Here is a 20,618-nt window from a genome sequence, read left to right as displayed (position 1 = left end):
GCAAAGGAAGCGACAAAAAAGATGAAATGAGTGTTGGAGTGAGGGGAAAGAGAAGAGAAGGAGCGAAGAAGGAAGAGAGAACACAGCGGAGAGGGAAAGAAAGCTGAATTAAAAGAATCGCAACGCAGCAGCAGAAAATCAGCGAAAAGGGAAGAAGGCGCAGAAGGAGATGAAGAAGTGAAGGAAAGAAGACAGGCTGAAAAACACAATGTGCTGTCTCTTTCTAAAGGGGGGTAGGGGGGTTAGGGATCCGCATGCAGAACCACTCACTCAAATTTAAAATGAATAACTGGTTCCTTTATTTGCTTTCATCCTTTTTGTTTTGCCCTTTTCTTCTACTTCCCTTTTAACTCATTTTCGCTTTTAACCGTTTTTGCTTTACATTTGCCATTTCTGCATTTTTGTATTTTTTGGTTTCTTGCTTTCTTGCTTTATTTTCACTTAGACTATGAAAACTTAAAAATATTGTCGATTTTTCAGCTTAACTTAATTACATTTTTATGTTACTCACGCATTATTAATTAATGCTATAACAATTTTATCAAGCAAAAAAAAAATGCACTTTGTCCTTTATTATTATGAATTTTTCCAAATAAAAGAACTAAAATGCATATATTGATCGTTAAAGGTTTATTTTAAAATAGTTATTCGCATATGCGAATTGAGTTTTAGTTTAGTTAAGTTCAGTTTGGTTTTACTTATTTTTGACCCAAACTAAATTGGGCCTCGAACGAAAGACGATTCAATCGGCCGTAGACCAGCACCTCGCTGATGATCCGTTCGGCGAAAAGTCGCTGATCCGGACGCATACGCCGGAAGTGGCTGGCCACCCGTTTTCCCATCAGCTCGCACTCGTACTCGCTGTCACTTTCATGCTTTCCCTCTCGCTCTCTATTCCAGTCTCTATCGCGATTCGAAGTCTCCACGTTTCTACGCTTTCTGGCCGTGTCGACGTAATCGGTGTCATTACTACTGCGACTGCGCCGGCTACGGCTGCGGATACGACGGCCGGATTTATCCGAAGTCTGCGATTCCCCGTTATGCTGCAGGTGCGAAGATACGGTGATGCTCCCCGCGGAAGAATTGTTCCGATAATCTTCAACATGATCCTCCATGTTATCCAGTTCGGGATCGTTATCAGGCTCGGCTTCCGGCTCCACATCGCCATCACCGACGGCATCAATACGTAGCATATCCTCTTCGTGATTAAAGGTATCAGACATTATATCAACATCCTGAAAGTGGATATATTCAAATAGTTGATGTTACATGATATATCATGAGAAAATGCGAGAAACTTTAGACTAAATCGATATTAACTATATTAGTATTATCCTACAACATAGATACATGACATTGCCATAAAGTTCCTCCATAGATCACTTACTTCGGTCTCGAACTGATGCATATCCTCGCTTATATCCTCGTCCACTTCGATTTCTTGCTTCAGAACAAAGCTGATTGGTAGCTCCTGTTCAGCTAGTTGTGCCCCCAATGCCACCGAATTCTTTGACTCATTCCTCAGGACTATCGGATTTCGAACCCGATCCCGATCGCCAGCCGTTATATCCTCCAATTGCAGTTTACCGGTTTCCAGTTCATAGAGAAAATCTAGTTCTACGAAATACCAGAGCGATGGCGTATAGGTGTTCCCACTAGCCAGCACCTTTCGCAATTCCCGGCGATACGAGGTGCGGAAATTGTTGATCTTGCGCTTGAGCGTATGGATATTGGCATGGCCATCGGTCGTGCGCAGCAGATCTAATAATCGGGTGTAGGATTCCAGCTTTAGCTGGCGATCGCGATACAGCTTACTGCGCACCAGCCACAATTCGGGCATCGAGCGGTACAACGCGAGGAACTCCTTCCAAAAATCGATCGCCGTGTGCGTGTGCGACATGTTTAACGTCCGTCGCGCGACTGAAGCTTGTGCCGTAAATTGGTCGTACGACCGGCGTTTCGTTTGTCCTGCGAACGGCGTCAAACCCCGTCAAACGCCATCAAACGCCGTCAAACGGCGTCAAACGCGATTCAACCAGATTCTATGCATACACACGCTCTTAATTATTATGTTAACTATATTTATATTTATATTATTATATATATATGTCTATTTATCTAGCTATTTAAAAATTGTACTTAAATTTTAGAATTATTCTATAAGGTTGTATGATATCTTAGCATTTGCATTGCAGTCGCAACTCACCTGAATGCTGGTCTCGTCGAGACTATCGTCCACGTTCTCGGATTTCACCCTGGCCGGCGATTGAATGTTGAGCACCGGCTTGAGGAAGTCCATCAGATGAAACCACCAGAGGCGCGTCTGGTAGCCATTAACGGATTCCTGTACCTTTTTGAATTCACGACGATAGCAGCAGCGCAGCGAGTTTATCTTGCGCTTAACATCCTGAATGGAACAGTTGCCGTTGACGCGCCGCAGTATCTTCAATAGCTCCTGATAGCCGGGCTCCTTCTTCTGTTTCGATAGGTAATCGGGACTGCTGCTGTCCCACAGGGCGGTGAAGAACTGATAACAGCTGATGAACTCCTCCATGATTTCGGGCTCATCGTACAAGCTTATGGCGCCCATGTGGGACATTTAGTAGTCTGTTTTTTGTTTTTTGTTTTTTATTTTTTTTTCTTTTTCTTGTTGTTGTTAACTTTAGTTTTATCGCACGTTTTCACGCTCGATTCGACGGACTGACGTTGAATGATAGAGAATGACAAAGTCGCAATTGGTATTATACAATTTTCGGTATGATGTTGTTATTTCATTCGTTCATTTCGCTCGTTTGCTGTATGATGCGGCGTGTCATGCAAGTGCAACGTGTGCGAGCGGCCTTTTTGATGTCCACGCTCTGCTTCGGCTTGTGACTCCTTTGTTATTTACGTATGTTTTTGTTAAGAAAATGTCACTGTTCCAGCATTTGTTTGCTGGTTTTCTTCTTTTTTTTTTTTTGTTTTTGTTGCTCTCCTGTGCCGTCGAGCGCGCGCGACGTTGTCACTTTTCAGTTCGCTTCGAACATGTTGCGACGTTGCGGCTTTTGTGTGCTCTGCTGCTCGATTTATTTCGCACTGAAAAGCGGCAACGTCGCGCGACCGTCGAGCGAAATGAATTGGAAAAAGCGAAAAGCTTAGAAAAAATGTTGCAAGTCTTCTTCCGCCGGCCGGTTGCAAACAACAACAACAACAACAACAGCAACGAATAGGGGAGCTGGTGAAGGGGGAAAAGAGGAAGGGAGAGGGCCAAAAACCGTAACAAAAACAAAGCAAATCCAAAACAAAAAACGCGGATAGATTAAAAGAAATGTATGAAAATTTATACCATATACATTTTTGATCGATTTATAGATTATATACACATGAATGTATTTACATATGTCGCAATTTTTAAGCTTATAAATTAGGCTACTTATATTTAAAGTCATCATAGTGCAGTGCAATCATAATTAATTGCTTGAAATTAGCCAAATTACAGTTGAGAATATCTTTCCATTAATTTTGGCCAAATCGGTTTGATCAAAGGCAGCGAACTTGCAACCGAATTGAGCGATTACAGGTAAATTGCACGTGTGCGTTCGACTCAATTTTTTTTTCGCCCGTTTAGGCTGGCCGTTGCCCTCTTCCCACCTGCCGCCCACCAACCGCCCCGCGTGACCCCGCATAACCCCGCCCGCTTTTCCAACCGCCTGCGCTCAGCGCATTTCACTTTCACTGCAAATTGGCAAGTGACAAAAAAAAAAAAAAAAAAGCGCAAAAACAGAAAAACAAAAGCAAAAGCAACAGAAACAAGACAGCAGAGGAAAAACAAAACACATGAACGCAGACGAATGAAAATTATCAAAGGGTTGCGGAGAGGGGGAGGGGGTGGGGGTACATACGCAACGAACGAAAATCAAACCATTGAAAATGCGCACTTTTCCGCTTATCAAACGTTTTTTACGGGCTACGATTTTCGCGCAATGTTTTCCACAATTAAAACGAATTTAATACATTTAATGCAATCCAGCAAAATAATCAGTAACTAAGTTGCATGCATGAAACTGGCAAATTAACTTCAATTATGCATTAGTTTAAACATTCAACTTGTCAAAGTTAAGAGCTTGTAACTTAAGTGCGTAAAAATAACATTGTAAGTACGTGCAGTATCTTTTACTTAACATAACATATTACAAACATATTACATAACAGGCTTGAATAAGTTGAAATCCAAACAAAAACTTAGTTAAACTTACTAAAGGATTATTCAGTCCAAGTACTTTAAAATAATCAAATTTTTACTCAATACTAGCAGTTGTTTGTTGCCTAAATTGCATTAATATTGCAGCTACTCCACGTTCTATCTGGTTTTGAGTGCTTTTAAATACATTTTATTTATTAAAAACATTGATTAGCATTCTCAATTGACCTGTGCCACATAATACGGGATGCCATTGTGTCGGTTCGACGAAGCGGTTGCAAGCGGTTGCCAGCGGTTGCAAACGGTTGTGAACGGTTGTGAACGGTTCGCTGCTCGACGTCGAACGCGACGCAACACGGACACGCTGTCCCGCTCGTTCTCGTACTTTTTCACTCGCCGAAGATCATTTAGTACTGCACTTTTTGGCTATTTTAACATTTTGCATTTTCCAATGCCCATTATTTTCATTCAACTTTGCAACGCACCATGCACATGCATATGTGAACGTGCATGAACAGAACCGAAACGCGATGGGTGCGAGCACGAACACGACAGCATCTGCCGCGGTTGCGGTTCGCTCTGCCGACGTCGCTGCCAGCGGCGCTGCCCGCTAGTCGTTGGCCGTTGCTGATGCCGTTTTTAAATGACTAAAAACTCGGGTGTGCGATGCGCGCTGAGCATGTGAAATTGACAACGTTTGCGCCAGATAACATATACGTCGCGAATTTATTTATAACAAATTCACGAAAATTAACCGAGGTAAATGTGCAACGCAATGCGTTCGAAAAAATAACGAACCAAATGCCATATTCATATATATATGCAATAATATATAAATATATATATATATGGAATACATTCGTGCGGTTTTCTCTATGCGTACGTGTGTGTGTGTGTGGCTCTGTGTGCGTGGGTGTCGGTGTGTGCGTGTGTCGCTGTGCCAGCAAAGAAAATGCGAAAAAAGGAAGCAGTAAAGCTGCAATAAAATGCAATCGAAAAAATTAAAGGAGAAAAATTAAAAAGAAATATATCAAAAATTGCGTCGCGATTTTTTTTCTCGCTTCTCACCACCGTCTTGCTTGCTCTCTCGCTCGCTCTCTCGCATTAAAGTGGAAAAATTTCTAAACGTGTTTGTGTGCGTGTGTTCTAATTTTTTGTTGTTTAATACATTTAACAAAAAAAAAGTCAATAAAGCAAAGTCGCATACACACACACACGTACGCACAAACACACATACACGCAACAAAAAGAAAAAAAAAAATGAAAGAAATGCAAAGAAAAAACATTTTTTTTGGGCCCGACAACGCCCTGTGCTAAAAAAAAATATTATCAAATATAAAATAATCGTTATTTGCTTGATAGAAGGAGAAATACATATGTTTATAAATAAATAAAATATGAAATTGTATTGTATGGCATACAAAGTTAACTTTTTTTTATAGTTACGTTACCGAAAATGCGAAAGAAAATGGATAGAAATAAGCTATCGCGGTTTTTGTGCCGATTTCCAAGGAAATGCAAATAAAATGAAAAATTGCAATTGCAATCGAAATTCAAAATAAGTTAAGGGAGAAAAACTGATTTTCATGGATTCTCACGGATTTTCATATCGCGGATTTAATCATCATTCGCCGTCCATCGGGTAAGCCTAAGTATTTCATTAATTAATGCGTGAATACTTAGTACCGTTAGTTTGTATTGGTGAAATTAGCAAAGGAATAAACTTTATTTGCAAAATTTAGTGAAGCTTCGTTATCCATCAATTAAACTTACTTCTTATACTACAAAAGTATTAATTAGTAAAAGAGATAATATTCGTTAGTGTTCTTGTTTCTGTAGAAAATAGAAGAATATGGTTTATAGTTCAAGTTTGAATTGAAAAATAAATATAAATCATACAAAAGTATGTTATAATGATATTTCAAAATTTTTAGGTATGTAGCTTTTCTTCATTTTTGCCATGTGTTCCAATTTATTTAAACAAAAACAAAGAGTAGGTGGAAAATGAATAGAACCAAAGACTTGCCATTAGTTTTCTAATAATACTGTGGTTAGTATGTTTCTATATCGCATCGTACATAATATCGTTTTCGAAATAAGGCAGTTAGTGATGCATGTATTTTGAAGCTGAATTAGAACTTCTTTCGAAAACATGTAGTAACCCCGAAATTGATCGTTTCAACTGGTTTGCGAACATCATCCCCAGTAGAAACCGAAATCGAAATGGGGTTCTTAAAGTCCTCGATCTGGTTCTTCAACTCGGGTTGAATTCGTTTTTGAAATTCCATGTGATCTCTTTGATTTCTTTGTCCTCTACTTCTTATTCGTTTATACAAACGTGTGGCGCCAAAAAATCAAGTATTTTCCATATTTTGTGTCTATTTTTTGATGTTTCTCTGGTTCCTTCGCCTTATATGCGGCATATATCTCCATACATTTGTAGTTTAAGCTATTTATACCTTTCTTGGCTTCGCCTCTATACATTTATTCGAATCTTTCATTAGCATTTGAATTATGCAAATATGACTTGTGTTCTTGATGTCTGTTTCACTAATTTCTTTTCTCCCGTTCAAATGTGAATAGCTACATCACATGTTTGTATGTATGTATATATATGCTTATACGACTATATACATATCGTATATAGATGAGGTTTACGTGGCCAGTCTCTTCTAAATTTGTTGTCTTCTTGGCTTTCTGTTACTTTACATATATATTTTATATACGTAGAAATTCTTGTTAAACCGGTTTTTTTTTAAGCTTTGTTCACCATATTTTATTTGTTGACACACACAAAAAGTAACTACATATACACATATTACAGTATGATATATTTAAAGGGTTTAAACAATAAAAACGGAGTTCAATGAAATAAATGTTTAATTTTAAAAAATCCCCAAAAATTTGCGAACCAATAAATTTGTGTTCTTTTTTTTTTTAATTTTTATACACAGAGCTTGTTTTTAGTTACAATTTTTTATGACGGGTAAAACTATAATTTGAAGCATAACTGTATGTTTGTACGTTTCATGGATTTTCTTGTTTTTTTTTTTTTTGCCGCTTTCGTGTTCATTTAAATGCAATCGCAATCCGCATATTGATTTTTCCTCCTTCAGAAAGACAACAAAAACGGGAAAAAACAGAGTTGGAAAAAAAAGAAATGCGCAACACGAAAAATATAAAAAAAATATTCACGTACAAATGAAGTTTGGCAACCTTGCTTTTATTTTACGGATGACAAGAGGAGATCAAAGGAGAAAACAGAATCGCAGAGAACAAGAAATTACCGTTCTTGTGTTTAGACACTCACCTTAACCCTTTGATGGCCAATAATTTCTAAGGTTAGAGCTGCAAAACATGTGGCTGTAAATATTGAAATACTGAACTATAAGTATTTCAAATGTTTGGATTTTTACCATTTGCCACATGGTTAAAAATCAATAGCGCTGCAAAATGCGCATTCAATTCAATGCTCAAATCAAAAATACTGCAACTGTAAATGCGAAATAACGAGGGAAAGAAGAAAGAGGCTACTGAAAACTGTCACTTGACATTTTAATGGAATTTTTGTGTTTGCCAGCGGCAAAAACCATAAAGCACAAATGTACAAAAAATGAAAAGGAAACAAAAGCAATACAAAAAGGCACAAACGAAACAAGGCACAGCGCAAAAGTCGAAGTTTATATCAATAATTTGTATTTTTTTCCCGCCAGCAAAAATGTAGATCATTCCTCCACAAATACTTACACACATTTACTTATTATTTGTGTTCTATTTGTTCTTTTTCCCCCGCCCATAATTCCATGCTGCAAACTTTGAACATGTGAAAGTAATTTAAAAGCAAATTCTTTGCTCTTGTTCTTATCTCGCAAGTTTCTTATCTGCCCTTCTTCGCTCTGCTCCCCCATTCGTTCCGTCGTTTTGTTCTTTTGCTTCTGCCGCTCTTTCGCACTATCTCCACCCCTCGAATGTTCTTGAACCTGAAAGAGAAAGACAAGAAGAAACAGACTATATGGAACTGGAAAGCTTCAGAAGAATCACTGCAGATTTGCCTGCTGATTCATCTCATCTATCGTTGTGTTCCAAAGTCTTTTGGATCGCCAAGTATTTACATACATACGTACATATGTATGTATATATTTTAGATATATCAGATTTAAAATGAAATTGCATGCATATTAAAGTCTGAAGAATCTTCAAAGATTTGCCTGCTGATTTCTTGACTTCTCGGATTCAGATCTTATATAAAAGCTTGAAAATTCTCCATAATAGTTTGTATATTTCCTGTACTGTTAATTGTTTATAAAAATCAATGGCTTTTCCATGAAGACTAAACAAAAACATGTTGACTATCAAATTGCATTCAAAATGTCTAGTCAGGGATATTTAAAGCCCTTTCATTATTTGAACTGAAATTTGAGCAAAAGAATTTGGAATTCTGCGCAGATTTGTTTTCGCAAAACGACAAAACTGAAGAAACCACATGTGCGGCATATGCGGTTAATATTGCAATATATTTATTATTATTTTTGCGTTGCACTATTTCAAATTGCAACGTGCGTGTCTTTCTCTTTTTTTTTTGTTATTTGGTTGGGCAGATATTTGCGTGTTTTCGCGAAAAAAGGAACACTCGTATGTACATACATATGTATATAAATACAAAAAAAAAAACCAAATTAATGCAACCTACGGTGGAAACTTTGAGGTGAAAAACACGTTTTCCCGGGCAAAAACAACAAGCACAGTAGTAACTGATAAAGCACACGCAGGCCACAAAAACAACATGCACACTGGCGGGAAAATAGAAATATGTACAGCTGAGGGTAAAATAATGGTAATTAAATAATTAAAAATAATTGAAATTTTGAATTATTTACATAAACAATTGGATATTTTAAACAATGGAAATGCTCCATATCCTTTATACACAACTAAAATTCAACTTAAAATTAATTGTTTAACTATCAATACTTTTAATACTCTTCGAAATAAAAAGAAAAAGCAGCCCATTGAACTGCTTACATAAATTGAAAATGTAAAAATAAAGTTTTTTAACACCTTTTGATTATCTAAAAACCTAAAATCATACGTGCATATGTGGTTAAATCAAATTGGAATACTTTTCTATTATTATTAAACGGTGCATATTTTTGCGGCCTGAACTGTGTTTTAATACGCCCCCATATAAAATGCCCGAAAATAAAATGCCAGGCGCACTAAATTAAAGCTCAAAACGAAACGAAAAATCAATACTTTACTTTGGCCAAAACACCGAAAAGTGGAAAGGGAAAAGGAAGATTGGTTGGTCGTGGTGGGAAGGGGGGGTTTGGCGCACGAGGACATGGTGGGGCAGGAGATGATGATGATGAAGAAGAAGAGGGCAGGCCTAGAGTCAATGACGCCTACTGCGACTGCGACTGCGACGCCGGCAGCGGCGCTTATCTGAAATAAATTGCTTTCGGCCTACTCGTGATTTTTTTTGTTGTCTTATTTTCTGTCTGTATGTATTCAACTGAATGCGAGTGTTTGTGTGGATTTCTGGCTTTTACCACCCACACATGTGCATGAATAAAACAGTCAAAAGCATGCGTGCGTAAGTGCATGTGCGTGTGTGTGTGTGTGTGTGCTCCACAATTATTATTATTATTATGCCGCTCTCCCTCTCGCCGCTCCGCCACTCCTCCCCCTTTCATCCAACACTCTCTTTATATGGGTTTTTTATTTTATTTCTCTTCTTTTTTCTTTCTTTTGTACATGTTTCACCTTGCGCGTCGTGTTTATTGCTGCTGTTTTTGTTGCTGCTGCGTTTTACTCGTTAGACCCGTTTCTACCTTCCCCACCACACCCCTCCAACACTCGTTCAACCTCTTTATCGTGCTCTCCTCGCCTCGCCTCTCTCTCCGTAGGTCTTCTATCATTTTTCATGCATGCACACACACACACAGACGCGCGCGCACACTGAGTCGCTTTTGTTGCTGCACTTTGTGGGAGCCAAAATGCGCTGTTGCCGCACTTCAGTTGGATGAATTAAGCTATTTTCAGAGGAAGCCAAAATAAAAGAAAGACAAGCCAACCAATTTCGGGAGCCAGCACACAAATAAATCTTTAATTTATTGCATTCAGATCTCCGAGAAAATTAAAACAAATTCGTTCATATGCATATTTTGCTGTTAGCTGATTTTTATGCGCTATTTATAGGAACAATGTAGTAACTAAAGCTTCGAATGAAAGAAAAGTATTCCCAAAAGCAAAATGTAACTATTTACATATTTGGCATGGTTATATGTACATACATATTATGTACATGTTTATGTATGTACATGCATAAATAATTGATGGTTTAGAATTGCAAAGTTAGAAATGCAGTTATATTAATGCAAAAGCTGTTAACTGAATTTCGACCAATTAAAAAGTTGCCGTAAAACTATTTATTTGATTTGCCAACTTGATCCTCATTGCTTAATTACCCAATTGTTAAAATGAACCTATAAACGCGTGACCCCAGTACTTTGTATTTGCACATACATATGTACAGATGTATATACATACATAGTATGTACATATTTCCCATTCAATTTCATCGTGTGTTTATGGCAAATATTTAACTTTTTCCTTTCTGCTGCAAATTATTGTGTATTGCATTTGCCTGAACTTTTAAATTGTCGAAAAAGCGAATGCAGAAAATAGCCCAAAAAGTAAAGCCAATAAAGACAAATGGTTGTTGTTGGCCAGGGGGGTGGTGGAGTGGTGGGGGGGCTTAAAAGTACAAGAATAAAAGCAGCCAACAATAACAACTTGGCATGAGAGCATCGCCCCATCTCGTTCGCACTTCTATTCCTCTCTAGCTATCTCTTTTGCTCTCGTACTAGAGAGTGCGGGCACTTTTGGTTCTCTGGGGAATTGTTGTGTTTGTATTGGTAGTCGTGTCGTTTTGTCGTCGTCGCTTTGTCGCGCCATTCGTCGTTTAGTCGCTTTGTTGTCCGATTCGTTTTATGACGTTGCGAGTTTTATGTCTGCGCGTGAGTGTGTGTGTGTGTGTGTTGTGTGCGGCACTCAGTTGCCAACGACTCTGCTGCCGCCTTGCACTTGTTGTTGCTGTTGCGTCACCCGCACTCTTTTACCCACACACACACGAACGTTCCTGCGCACGATGTCTCTTTAGTCCCTGTCCACCTACCCACCTACCCCGCTGCTATCATCCTCGTTTCACATCCACACTTCCTCTTTCCATTCCATTCGCCATGCCGCCTACTGTTTGTATTGGCACACGTATACACATGTATGCATGCACAGCGGTGTGCGCAATAATAGCACCTGTGTAATTGCCGTTATTTCATTTTGATCAAATTGCCCCAATCAAATAATTTACATATTTGATTTACTTGCGCAACACTAGTTATTTAAATATTCGCAATTGCACTGAAAATACGAAAAGAAGTAACATGTTGACGCATATATTATTTATATAAGATACATTCCTAAAAATGTAAACTTGATATGCTACAAATACTAAATAACTTTTATTTTGAATTTGGAATTGAGAGGGTGAAAGAGGCAAGAATTAAAGAATAGCACGAAACTTAATTGCAAATTCCCCACGAATGACTTGCACATTTTTCATCTAACAATTCGGGCGCCACTGTGCGTTCCGCGTTTGTATTTAGTATGTACGTACGTGTGAATGTATGTGTGTTCTCTGTTTTTGCTCAACCTCAGCACAGCAGTGGCCTCCCCACTTCTACCACCACTCCTTGCCCGATCCATCGTTTCCCTTTCATCCTTTCGTCCCTGCACCCCCTCTTGGCCTGTCTTCTGTGCTCCATTACTGCTTGCTTTATTTGCTATCGCTCTCTCGCTCTGTCTTCCGCTTGACTTGTGCGCAGATCCCCCCCGTTTTGCCGTCTTGCTTGCGCGCATTGGCACTCCGCCGCTCCAGTGCCTTATCTGCTTCTCCCTCTCGCTCGCTCTTAAACATGTGCCTCGGCATCGTTTTCGTCTTCTTCTTTAAGTTGGTTTCTTCAGTGTACTGTGCGCACTCGATACAATGAGCGCTCCAGAAGCAATATTTTGAAACTTTAATATTCTGTCCTAATATATTATCATGAATTTATGTTAGTTATAATTTATTGTCAACTATTTTAAGATACCGTTGCAAGTATCAATAAAGTAAATTCGTATATCTGTACCTACATACACTATTACTGTATATCTTAATTAAATTTTCAACATAGCGTTTCATGCTCTTGCTTTTAGAGTGCTTACTGTGGTTTCTTTTGTGTGCTATTATTATTATTATTATAATTCTGCTCTGCTGGCTTTTTCTTGTTTCTTTTTTTTGGGTTTTTTTTCATGCTTTTACGTTTCTGTTTTTCCTATTTTCATTTATTTTTGTTCGTATAGTTTTTAAGCTTCTTTTTTTTTCTCGCACATACATACATTTGTACATATATATTTCCGTCGTCTGCTGTTGTATGTGTGTTGTTATTTTTATTAATTTGTTTGCGCTGGGGCTGTTTTTTGCTTTTTTGCTTTTGTGCTTCTCTGCTTTTTGCCTTTTGCCATGCTGCTTGTGAAATTCGGCAACAGCGCTGCATTAATCTTACGCGTGCTTAAGTTTTTTTTCCCTCCCCTTGCCCATTCCACGGTCCTGCCTCTTTATTCTTTTTTTTCTCGCCCCGTGAAGTTTGGCAACTGTGCTTTCGTCTGCTTCGCTGAGTTTTTTTTTCTGCGCTCTTTGTTGTTTCTCGTTTTCTACTTCTATTTCACTTTATACTTTACTGAAATTTCGTGCTTAATTTTCACATCTTAAATTCGAATTCAATTTTCGTGGTGTGAATTTAATTTACCATATTTGTATATTTGTATTTCTCGCATTCTCCGCTTTGTTTTATTTATTTGCTGCCGTGCAGTTTAATTGCTTTCATTAAAAGCAAACACAGTTGCAAAATTGCAAAACTAACTAAATAAAGCAGAAATAAGGTTGTTCGGTTGGGGGAGGGGAAGGGAAGGGATATAAAAACGCCGACTGCGACGCTGGCTGAGGCAGTACAGAAAAACATGTGGCCAGAAATATTGGAGAGTTTTTCATGGCAACGTTGCCAAACTTCAGCACCCATGATTTTCTACCAGGGCGGGCAGCTGTCTTCCTCTGTTTTTCATACATATATGTATGTATGTACATACATATATCTCCAATTGTATATGTACATAGCCGTCTATGTGTGTGTTTGTCTATATGCCCGTGTGTATGTGTGCTATCGAATGATAGATGAGTGGGCGAAAAATTATTGATGAATTCTGCTTTTAAAGCGCTTCAGTTCCATGGGCCGTTGAAATAAATTCAGCTCGTATGGGAAAAGAGTTTTTGTGGCGGCGGGGAATTTTTAAAAGTTGTATAATTCAAGTGCGGCTTAAAATACAGTCGCAATTCATGAAATTTCAATGAAACTAATGGAAAATGCGGATCGGTTGAAATATGTACATATGTATGTATGTTCATACATGAGAACTTCATGCTTGCCAAATGGTATTTACATACATTTGTAGTTGATTGAAAAATATGCATAAACATATTTATATTGTACAGTTCTAAAGACCAGACAACTTAATTCTTACATTTTCCAAAGCAATGAAGGCACTTTTATCTCAAATATTTCCCTTTAAAATTATTATTAAAGGACATTCTGATCAAAGGAATACGATTTGATTTGCAGATATGATGTATTGAGCTTTATAATATGCACAAATATGTATAAAATGTATTGCATTTCGTATATGCATGTTGCTCTTTCATGTTCAGTTTTATTTACAAACCAATTTGGCAAACCAATCGTAAAAAATTAATGAGCAAATTCCGGAATAATTATATTTCTGTTTCCATTTAACGAAAAACCCATGCGAATAGAATGTGTTGAATCATTTCGCTTGGCTTTCAAGCAATGCCAGTGAATATGAATTGAATCATTAATTGCTTTTTATATCAAAATAATAATGCGAATTTAATGAACAGTGGTTTAGTGATCATCAAAAATGCTTGACTGACAATGGAGAAGATTATTAAAAGCCGAGAGATGACCTTTAGTTTTTCTGTCTTTAATTAAAGCGAAAGATGATATATGATATCAAACCAAATATACTATCCTTCGCAAATTATAATGGTATAACTTTTATAATTAACGATTTTATCGATAACCAAACACGATAGACTTATAATTTGCAAGACTTATAAAATTATCATAATCTCCAAACTCGTTTTGCTTGTCACTTTTGAATTCAAACTTGTATAACTCAAAAGCGATGTTAGTAATTTGATAATCGAAATAATCGATCGATAACTAAGTCAATCACTTCCCATTGTTTCTGCCATAAGTTGGTTGTGTTTCCATTGCCGTTCGAATGCTCGATCTAGAGGACTTTTGGCCGTAAATACCAATACCTTAAGCTCCCGGTCGATAACATAAGTCGGATTGCGATGGCTGGGGCAATTCAATGACAGAAATAATCGCAGACGCGATAATGCGCTTCTGCACTTCAAACCGGTCAGCGACAATTTTTTGTATTTTTTTTTTTCAATTTTTTTTTTTTTTTTTTTTTTTTGACGAGTGTTTTGGGAGCTGTGGCATGGCGGGTGAGCATTATCTGCTGGAATATTTATGGCCATTATCGATTTTCTAATCATTTAACCTGCTATGCCTGCTATCGTAAGCTTCCCCCACTTCCCACCCATATTTTTTTTTTTTTTTTTTTTTTTTTTTAGCTTTTTTGTGTGTTGATTTTTTGCAACTAATCAGAGTGTTTCTCTATCTTTCGTTTTTTGCAGTTCGAAATGGACGGACCGGCGGTTTGGATGGATGGATGATAAAAAAAAGTAAACTTCTTTTGTTTTTGCCTCTTTTTTTTCGGTGCGTGTCGTCATGTGATAGAGCGAAAGAGAGAGAGAGCTGTCAAGATGGCAAGAGGGCTGGAAAAAAAGAAGTGTGCAAAGCTGTTAATTAATGGAAAAATTCGTTTCGTTTTCGAAATTCGTTAAAAAAAGCAAGATATTTTTATATAAGCCGCACACACACACACATACACATACACATCTACATCGAATTGCCGAAATTTACTTTTTTGGAAGTGTTAAATTGCCAAAATCCCAAACACAACCATTTTTTTCGCATTTTTGTTGTATGAGATTTGCCCAAAGTGAAGTGATGCAAATAACGAAGAAAAAAAAAAGAAAAAATGAAAGAAATAAAATGATATCAATATGTTTCAACAAATGAAATGGAAAATAATATTCAGTGCAAACATCTTTTCCTTACAGAGCGCAGTGTGTGTGTAAATAGATAAGATCAAAAATCAAAGAGAAAAAGAAAATCTCTACACAAATATATAATCAATTGATTTACAGTGCAAAGAAAAAGTGCAATCAAAATAAAAATAAAAAAATGCAATCGCATTAAGGCAAATGCTGTTGCCCCGTTGCAGCAACAACAGCAAACCAAAAAAAAAAGAAGCAACAATTAAGTTAGTTAAACTTTAAGAGAAAAGTTACAAAAAAATTACAGAAATTAGTGCTAACTTTAAAGCGAAATTTTTTTGTGGGGCACTTCCGAGAGAATGTCGCAGTGCAATAATGTTGCAACTGTCGGCAGCAGCAACAAAAGCAACAGCAGCAACACGTTAACAACAGCAACAACAACAAAACAAAGCAAATCAATCAATTCTGCGGCCAACAACAAGTGTTTAAGCCAAAAGAGTTCGGCATGAAATGGAAGCAGCTATACGCTCCACTTCAGTGCAGGTCGGTGCTCCGCCGCCCACAAACAACAACAGCAGCAGCAGCAGCAACAGCAACAACAACACTAGCAACAATAACAACAATAGCAGCAACAGCGGCAGCAACAGCAGCAGCAACAACACACCAAACGGTGCGCAGCAGCAGCAGCAGCAACAACACCATCAGCAGCAGCAGCAGCAGCATCATCAGCAGCAACGTGTTGTTGCCAGCAGCAACCAGCAACAGCAGCAACAGCAGCTGCAGCAACAGCAGCAGCAGCAACAACAGCAGCAGCAGCAGCAGCAGCAGCAGCAGCAGCAGCATGATAATGGACCAACGTCCCATCATTTGCATCAATCATCTATCAGCATCTCTAATCAGCAGAATAAAGCGACGCAACAGCAGCAGCAGCAGCAGCAACACCAAAAGCAGCAACAACAACAGGCTTCCAGCATGTCCGCGTATCAGCAACGCCTGCCATCAAATGCAGCATCCATTCACAGGTGAGTGCCAAAGTTGGCAACAAGAAATGTTGGCAAAGGGGAGGAGGGGGTAGGAGGAGGAGGAGGAGGAGGAGGAGGAGGAGGAGGAGGAGGAGGAGGAGGAGGAGGAGGAGGTGGAGGAGGAGGAGGAGGAGGAGGAGGAGGAGGCGGCGGAGGAGGAGGAGGAGGAGGAAGGAGCATCCTAATGCAAGGCAGCAATCAAACGCAACCATTTCCACGCGGTAAATTTCCGCAGCAAAGCTCATTTCCTGTCTGCTGTCTTTTCCAGCCTATTCGCAACTAGTTTTCCACTCACCTTCAGTTGCTAGAGAACTGGGTGGTGAAAACTGGGTGGACTGAGTCATAGTTTTCCGTAATATATGTACATGTACGAAAGGCATGAAACAATGTAAGAGTCCTAGTGAAATTTGCTAGAGTCACGTAGTGACGAAGCGCACCTATGGCTCTGATTTCGTGAAGAATTTGAGATGGTGTATATATTTAGTTTTTTTTATCGCATTAGGAGTTGCTTTCGTTTGACTTATCAAGTTTCCGTTTCTGTTTAAAATTCCATTTCCGCTGTGAATTCGAAATTTAAACTAATTGACAAGTGCATAAACTTTATGTTTTTCCTTGTATTAAATTTCCCAGCCATGCAGTATTATTTTACATTGGGCAATTATAAAAGTAAGCTTCCAATTATTTAGCTTCGTGGGTGGGAAATGGAAAATATGCGGCCTCTTTCCAATAGGAAAATATTGAATTTCAAACAAATTTTCCACACCTAATGTAAACTTTTACTTGTTTACTTCGCCTTTGTTCACTAATGATTATTGTTTAACCAATATCGTATTTTTTTTTTAATTTATATGTGGTATTGTGTGTATTTTCATTGAAGTTGTTTAAGTTCTTAGTGATAGGGTTTCCTTTATGTTTCTAGGCAAGTTATGAAGGAAATACTTAACTAATATTATACTATATATATAATGCCAAATTGTTGAGTGTTCGACTTGATTTATTTCATTTATCAGTCTACTTTCAATTAAAATTCGCAGAATATTGGCCGCAATTTCGATAAGATTAGTGCCGTGAAAATAAACTTGCATCAAGTTTATTTATGTTTTTAGATTGCAACTTTCAAGTGGTTGCGGTTTCAATGGAAAAGGATTCAATTTATTTCGGAGAGAAACGTGTTTAAACTTTTGCTGTGTTTCATTTTTGCTTTCGGGCGCACTTGTTTGACCTTGACTCGTTTCAATGGCATTTGGTACTATATTAAACCGGTTTAACCCAAAGTTATGCTAATGCTCCATTTCCGTTGTTGTCGTGGAAACAGGTGGCATTTTAAATATGTCCATAAAAAGTTTCATAAATTGGATTACTAATGCGTTTCAAGAAAAACTGACAACTATTGTGAATATTTCACAAAAGACTTGACATAAATTACCTGTCAAATACGTATAGATTTTTTTAAATTTATAAAAATTAAATAATTTAAATAAGTGCCAAAGTCACAGAACATAAAAAACCTTTGAAAATCATATTTCCTTCCTAAAAACCTGCATTTCTTTAATGAAACAATTTTGAGTTAACTTTAACTTAAACTTTAAAAAGCGCAAATATCGTTTAGCAACACTTGTATTTCGCATTTGCATTGATTTCATAATTTGCATTTTCGACGCCAGTTGGTGAAAATGAGTCATTGCAAAGAGTGTAAGATAATATGGGATTTATGTGTGTAGTATACACAGAAGAGTTAAAAAAGATGCGGAAAAACGTAACAAATAAAAACGCAAGCTAATGATAATGACACTGGTAACGATGACGATGATGATGATGATGATGAGGTACGGTTTCATGTTTTTGTGGCTTAGAGACGAACGAAAAACAAAGTGGGAAGTGAAAAGCATTTGAGAAGAGAGACACAAGACAAGGTGATAAAAAAAACGGGCATAAGGAAAAGCTAAAAATAATTATATGTAATTTAACACCATTGACCTGCCACATTGATTACAGTGGAGGCAGTAAAAGGCAACCACAATAGAGAATGGAGGACATCCTTTTCCTTGGCCATTCAATTCGTATCCGGCCCAAAGGACCAACCATTAGTTGAGAACAAATGTAGATTGCAGTTAAGGGAAATCTTCTAGCTTATTTATATTTTTTTTATTCTTAGAATGATAAGAAACAAACTGCCTTAAAACGTAATTAATATAAAATATAATTTTGTTAAAGGCTTTCATTTCTCAGTGCTCACTGTGTGTATAACAAAAGCAAATTAATGTTAAAAGGCGAGATAATATTGCTGATGACGATGGACCGAAATTATTTTCACTCTTCTTGCTTGTTTATGTTTGGGTTTTCTTTTGTTAATTCTTCTTTTTCGCTTGTTTGCTAAATTAGAACGCAATTTAAAAGAGAAAAGCAGTGGTATCCGTATCCACCTCTTTTTTTCTTGCGGAAAAAGTTCGGTGATTGATGTGATTGGTGTCTGGAGTGCAGATGAAAAAAATCTACAACAATGTTGAAAGATAATGTACGAACGAAACGTAAAACTCAAAATAAACACACTCAAATATGTGCAATTTTTTGTATTTCTTTAACAAATTTGCCGCAGCAAGAAAACAAAACAAAAGTAATAAGTTTTATCGGTCATTTTATCCCATTTCTTTCTTCAAATCTTGCATTTATTTTAAATTAATTTATTTTATTTAAATAATGTATATGTATGATTGTGTTGATGAGTTTTTAAGAAAGTGGCCTAAATCGATGATTTGTCATCGATAACTAAGGAATAATTATTCTTGTTGCAGAAACGCTTGTTATATGCTCTATTTTTAGGTTAATTTCGATTAGCCTGATTTTTCCCATACACTTACACAACTGTGGTCCAATTCGTGACGCGCTTTTCCCAGGGTTTTTCTTTCCCCGCCTGCCCTTTTTGCTTTTCCTGTTCCACCACAAGCAACTGTGTTATCGATATCGATATACGGATGTTGTGTGCATTTGGGGCAGTGTGCATTTCGCATTTCTTGCTTTGCCCCCTTGGCAAATGTCAACAGTTTTTGTTTCATTCACAAGGGGCAACCCACACACACACACACACACACGCAAGTGCGCATAAATTCAAGCTGCAATTGCATGCCGCTTCACAAACACACACACACACACACTCATCACAATTTTAATCGCTTTCGAACGGTCAAGGTTGCAAAATATTTAATGAGTCAAATGCGACGTCGCGACGCCCGCTATCAGCTGGCAGCGCAGTCGACGTCGACGTGGGCAGCGCTGCTGTCGTTTCTTCTCTTATTTTTATGTACATATGTGTGTATGATTTGTTTTTTTTTTTTTTTAACTTTTTGTTTATCGACCCGGCACTTTACACACATGCATATGCATAGTGTACATATGTCAGTCATGTGCGCGTTGTTTTTGTTGCTGTTTGCTTGTCACTCCGTCGCTTTTGCCCTCTGCCTTGCCTCTTGCCCCTCTCTCCTTGCCCCTTGCCTCTTGTTTTTTTTCCATCCCCCCCCCCCCCCCCCCCCCCCCCTCTCTCTTTTCTCATCACCCATTTTTGTGCCATTTTTAACCCATTTTTAATGGGCCTCCATTGGTTAAATGCTTAACGCTCTGGCGCATACAGCAAAATTTACTAAAATGACTTATATTTTTAAGCAACCAACGCTAATATATAATTTAAAAAAAAAATGGCATATTGCACAAATGGCAGGGCAAGAAAAATACGGGGAATGTAAGCCAAACAATTGAACAGATTTTCCTAAACAAACATCGGAAATTCCCAACCGGAACACAAGCCGAACGAAATTGATATTGCTAATTGGCAAGAATTGCGATTCGAAAGGAAGTTTAACCACTCGATTCTTGGGCAAAGTTTATTTGCTTGCGAATGAACATTCGATATTGTTTATAGTGCGGCTGGCTGGTCTTTGTGGGTAGCGAATAATGGAGACGTCGGCAGATACAAATGTATCTGTATCTTTTTGCGCCTTTGTGTATCTGGTATCAGCGCTGCGATGCCTTTGTTATTGAAAATGCAGCTATAAAAATAAACAAAGAACAGGCCACAATGACGCCCACTGCCACTGCCCCGCCCCCATTCCCACAGTCTTTAAAATTCATCGAAGAAAAAGTTTCGCCCATTTTAGTTTTAGTTTCTTTTCAACCTCAT

At 37.9% G+C, this 20,618-nt stretch overlaps 2 protein-coding genes across 9 annotated transcripts in view; one reads left to right on the top strand and one right to left on the bottom strand.

Annotated features, from left to right (window-relative positions):
* Positions 1–611: 611 nt before the first annotated feature.
* Positions 612–2,933, bottom strand: LOC6740095. Of its 2 annotated transcripts, none has more exons than XM_016181083.3 (2): positions 2,207–2,933; positions 612–1,235 (listed from the first exon to the last, which is right to left on the bottom strand). In XM_016181083.3, the coding sequence occupies exons 1-2, from the start codon at positions 2,597–2,599 to the stop codon at positions 699–701; spliced, it is 930 nt and encodes a 309-aa protein (XP_016039119.1). In that variant the 5' UTR covers positions 2,600–2,933; the 3' UTR covers positions 612–698. The 2 variants fall into 2 exon arrangements, with proteins under 2 accessions (XP_016039119.1, XP_016039118.1); XM_016181082.3 differs by lacking the exon at positions 2,207–2,933 and adding an exon at positions 1,388–1,991.
* Positions 2,934–4,488: 1,555 nt separating this feature from the next.
* The window catches only part of LOC6725795, a 55,716-nt gene continuing 39,586 nt past the window's right edge, over positions 4,489–20,618 (top strand). The window contains exons 1-4 of one of the 7 annotated variants that reach the window (XM_044923746.1): positions 4,489–4,939; positions 5,623–5,822; positions 15,000–15,047; positions 15,489–16,446. In XM_044923746.1, coding sequence (XP_044779681.1) covers positions 15,936–16,446 — 511 coding nt within the window. In that variant the 5' untranslated portion in view covers positions 4,489–4,939; positions 5,623–5,822; positions 15,000–15,047; positions 15,489–15,935. Of the gene's footprint in view, positions 4,940–5,605; positions 5,823–14,999; positions 16,448–20,618 lie in introns of all 7 variants that reach the window. The other 6 variants (XM_039297628.2, XM_044923747.1, XM_044923745.1 and 3 more) reach the window with 6 other exon arrangements.

The sequence above is a fragment of the Drosophila simulans genome, chromosome X (assembly GCF_016746395.2).
Source record: "Drosophila simulans strain w501 chromosome X, Prin_Dsim_3.1, whole genome shotgun sequence".
Classification (NCBI taxonomy): domain Eukaryota; kingdom Metazoa; phylum Arthropoda; class Insecta; order Diptera; family Drosophilidae; genus Drosophila; species Drosophila simulans.
The sequence above is the reverse complement of the archived record's forward strand: the minus strand, read 5'-3'. Positions and strand labels throughout refer to the sequence as shown.

Excerpts from the sequence above, each read along its gene's own strand:
- LOC6740095 (XM_016181082.3), bottom strand. The coding sequence starts at position 1,900 with ATGTCGCACACGCACACGGCGATCGATTTTTGGAAGGAGTTCCTCGCG. Across the intron at positions 1,236-1,387 it reads TGCATCAGTTCGAGACCGAA|GATGTTGATATAATGTCTGA; the intron begins GTAAGTGATCTA and ends ATCCACTTTCAG.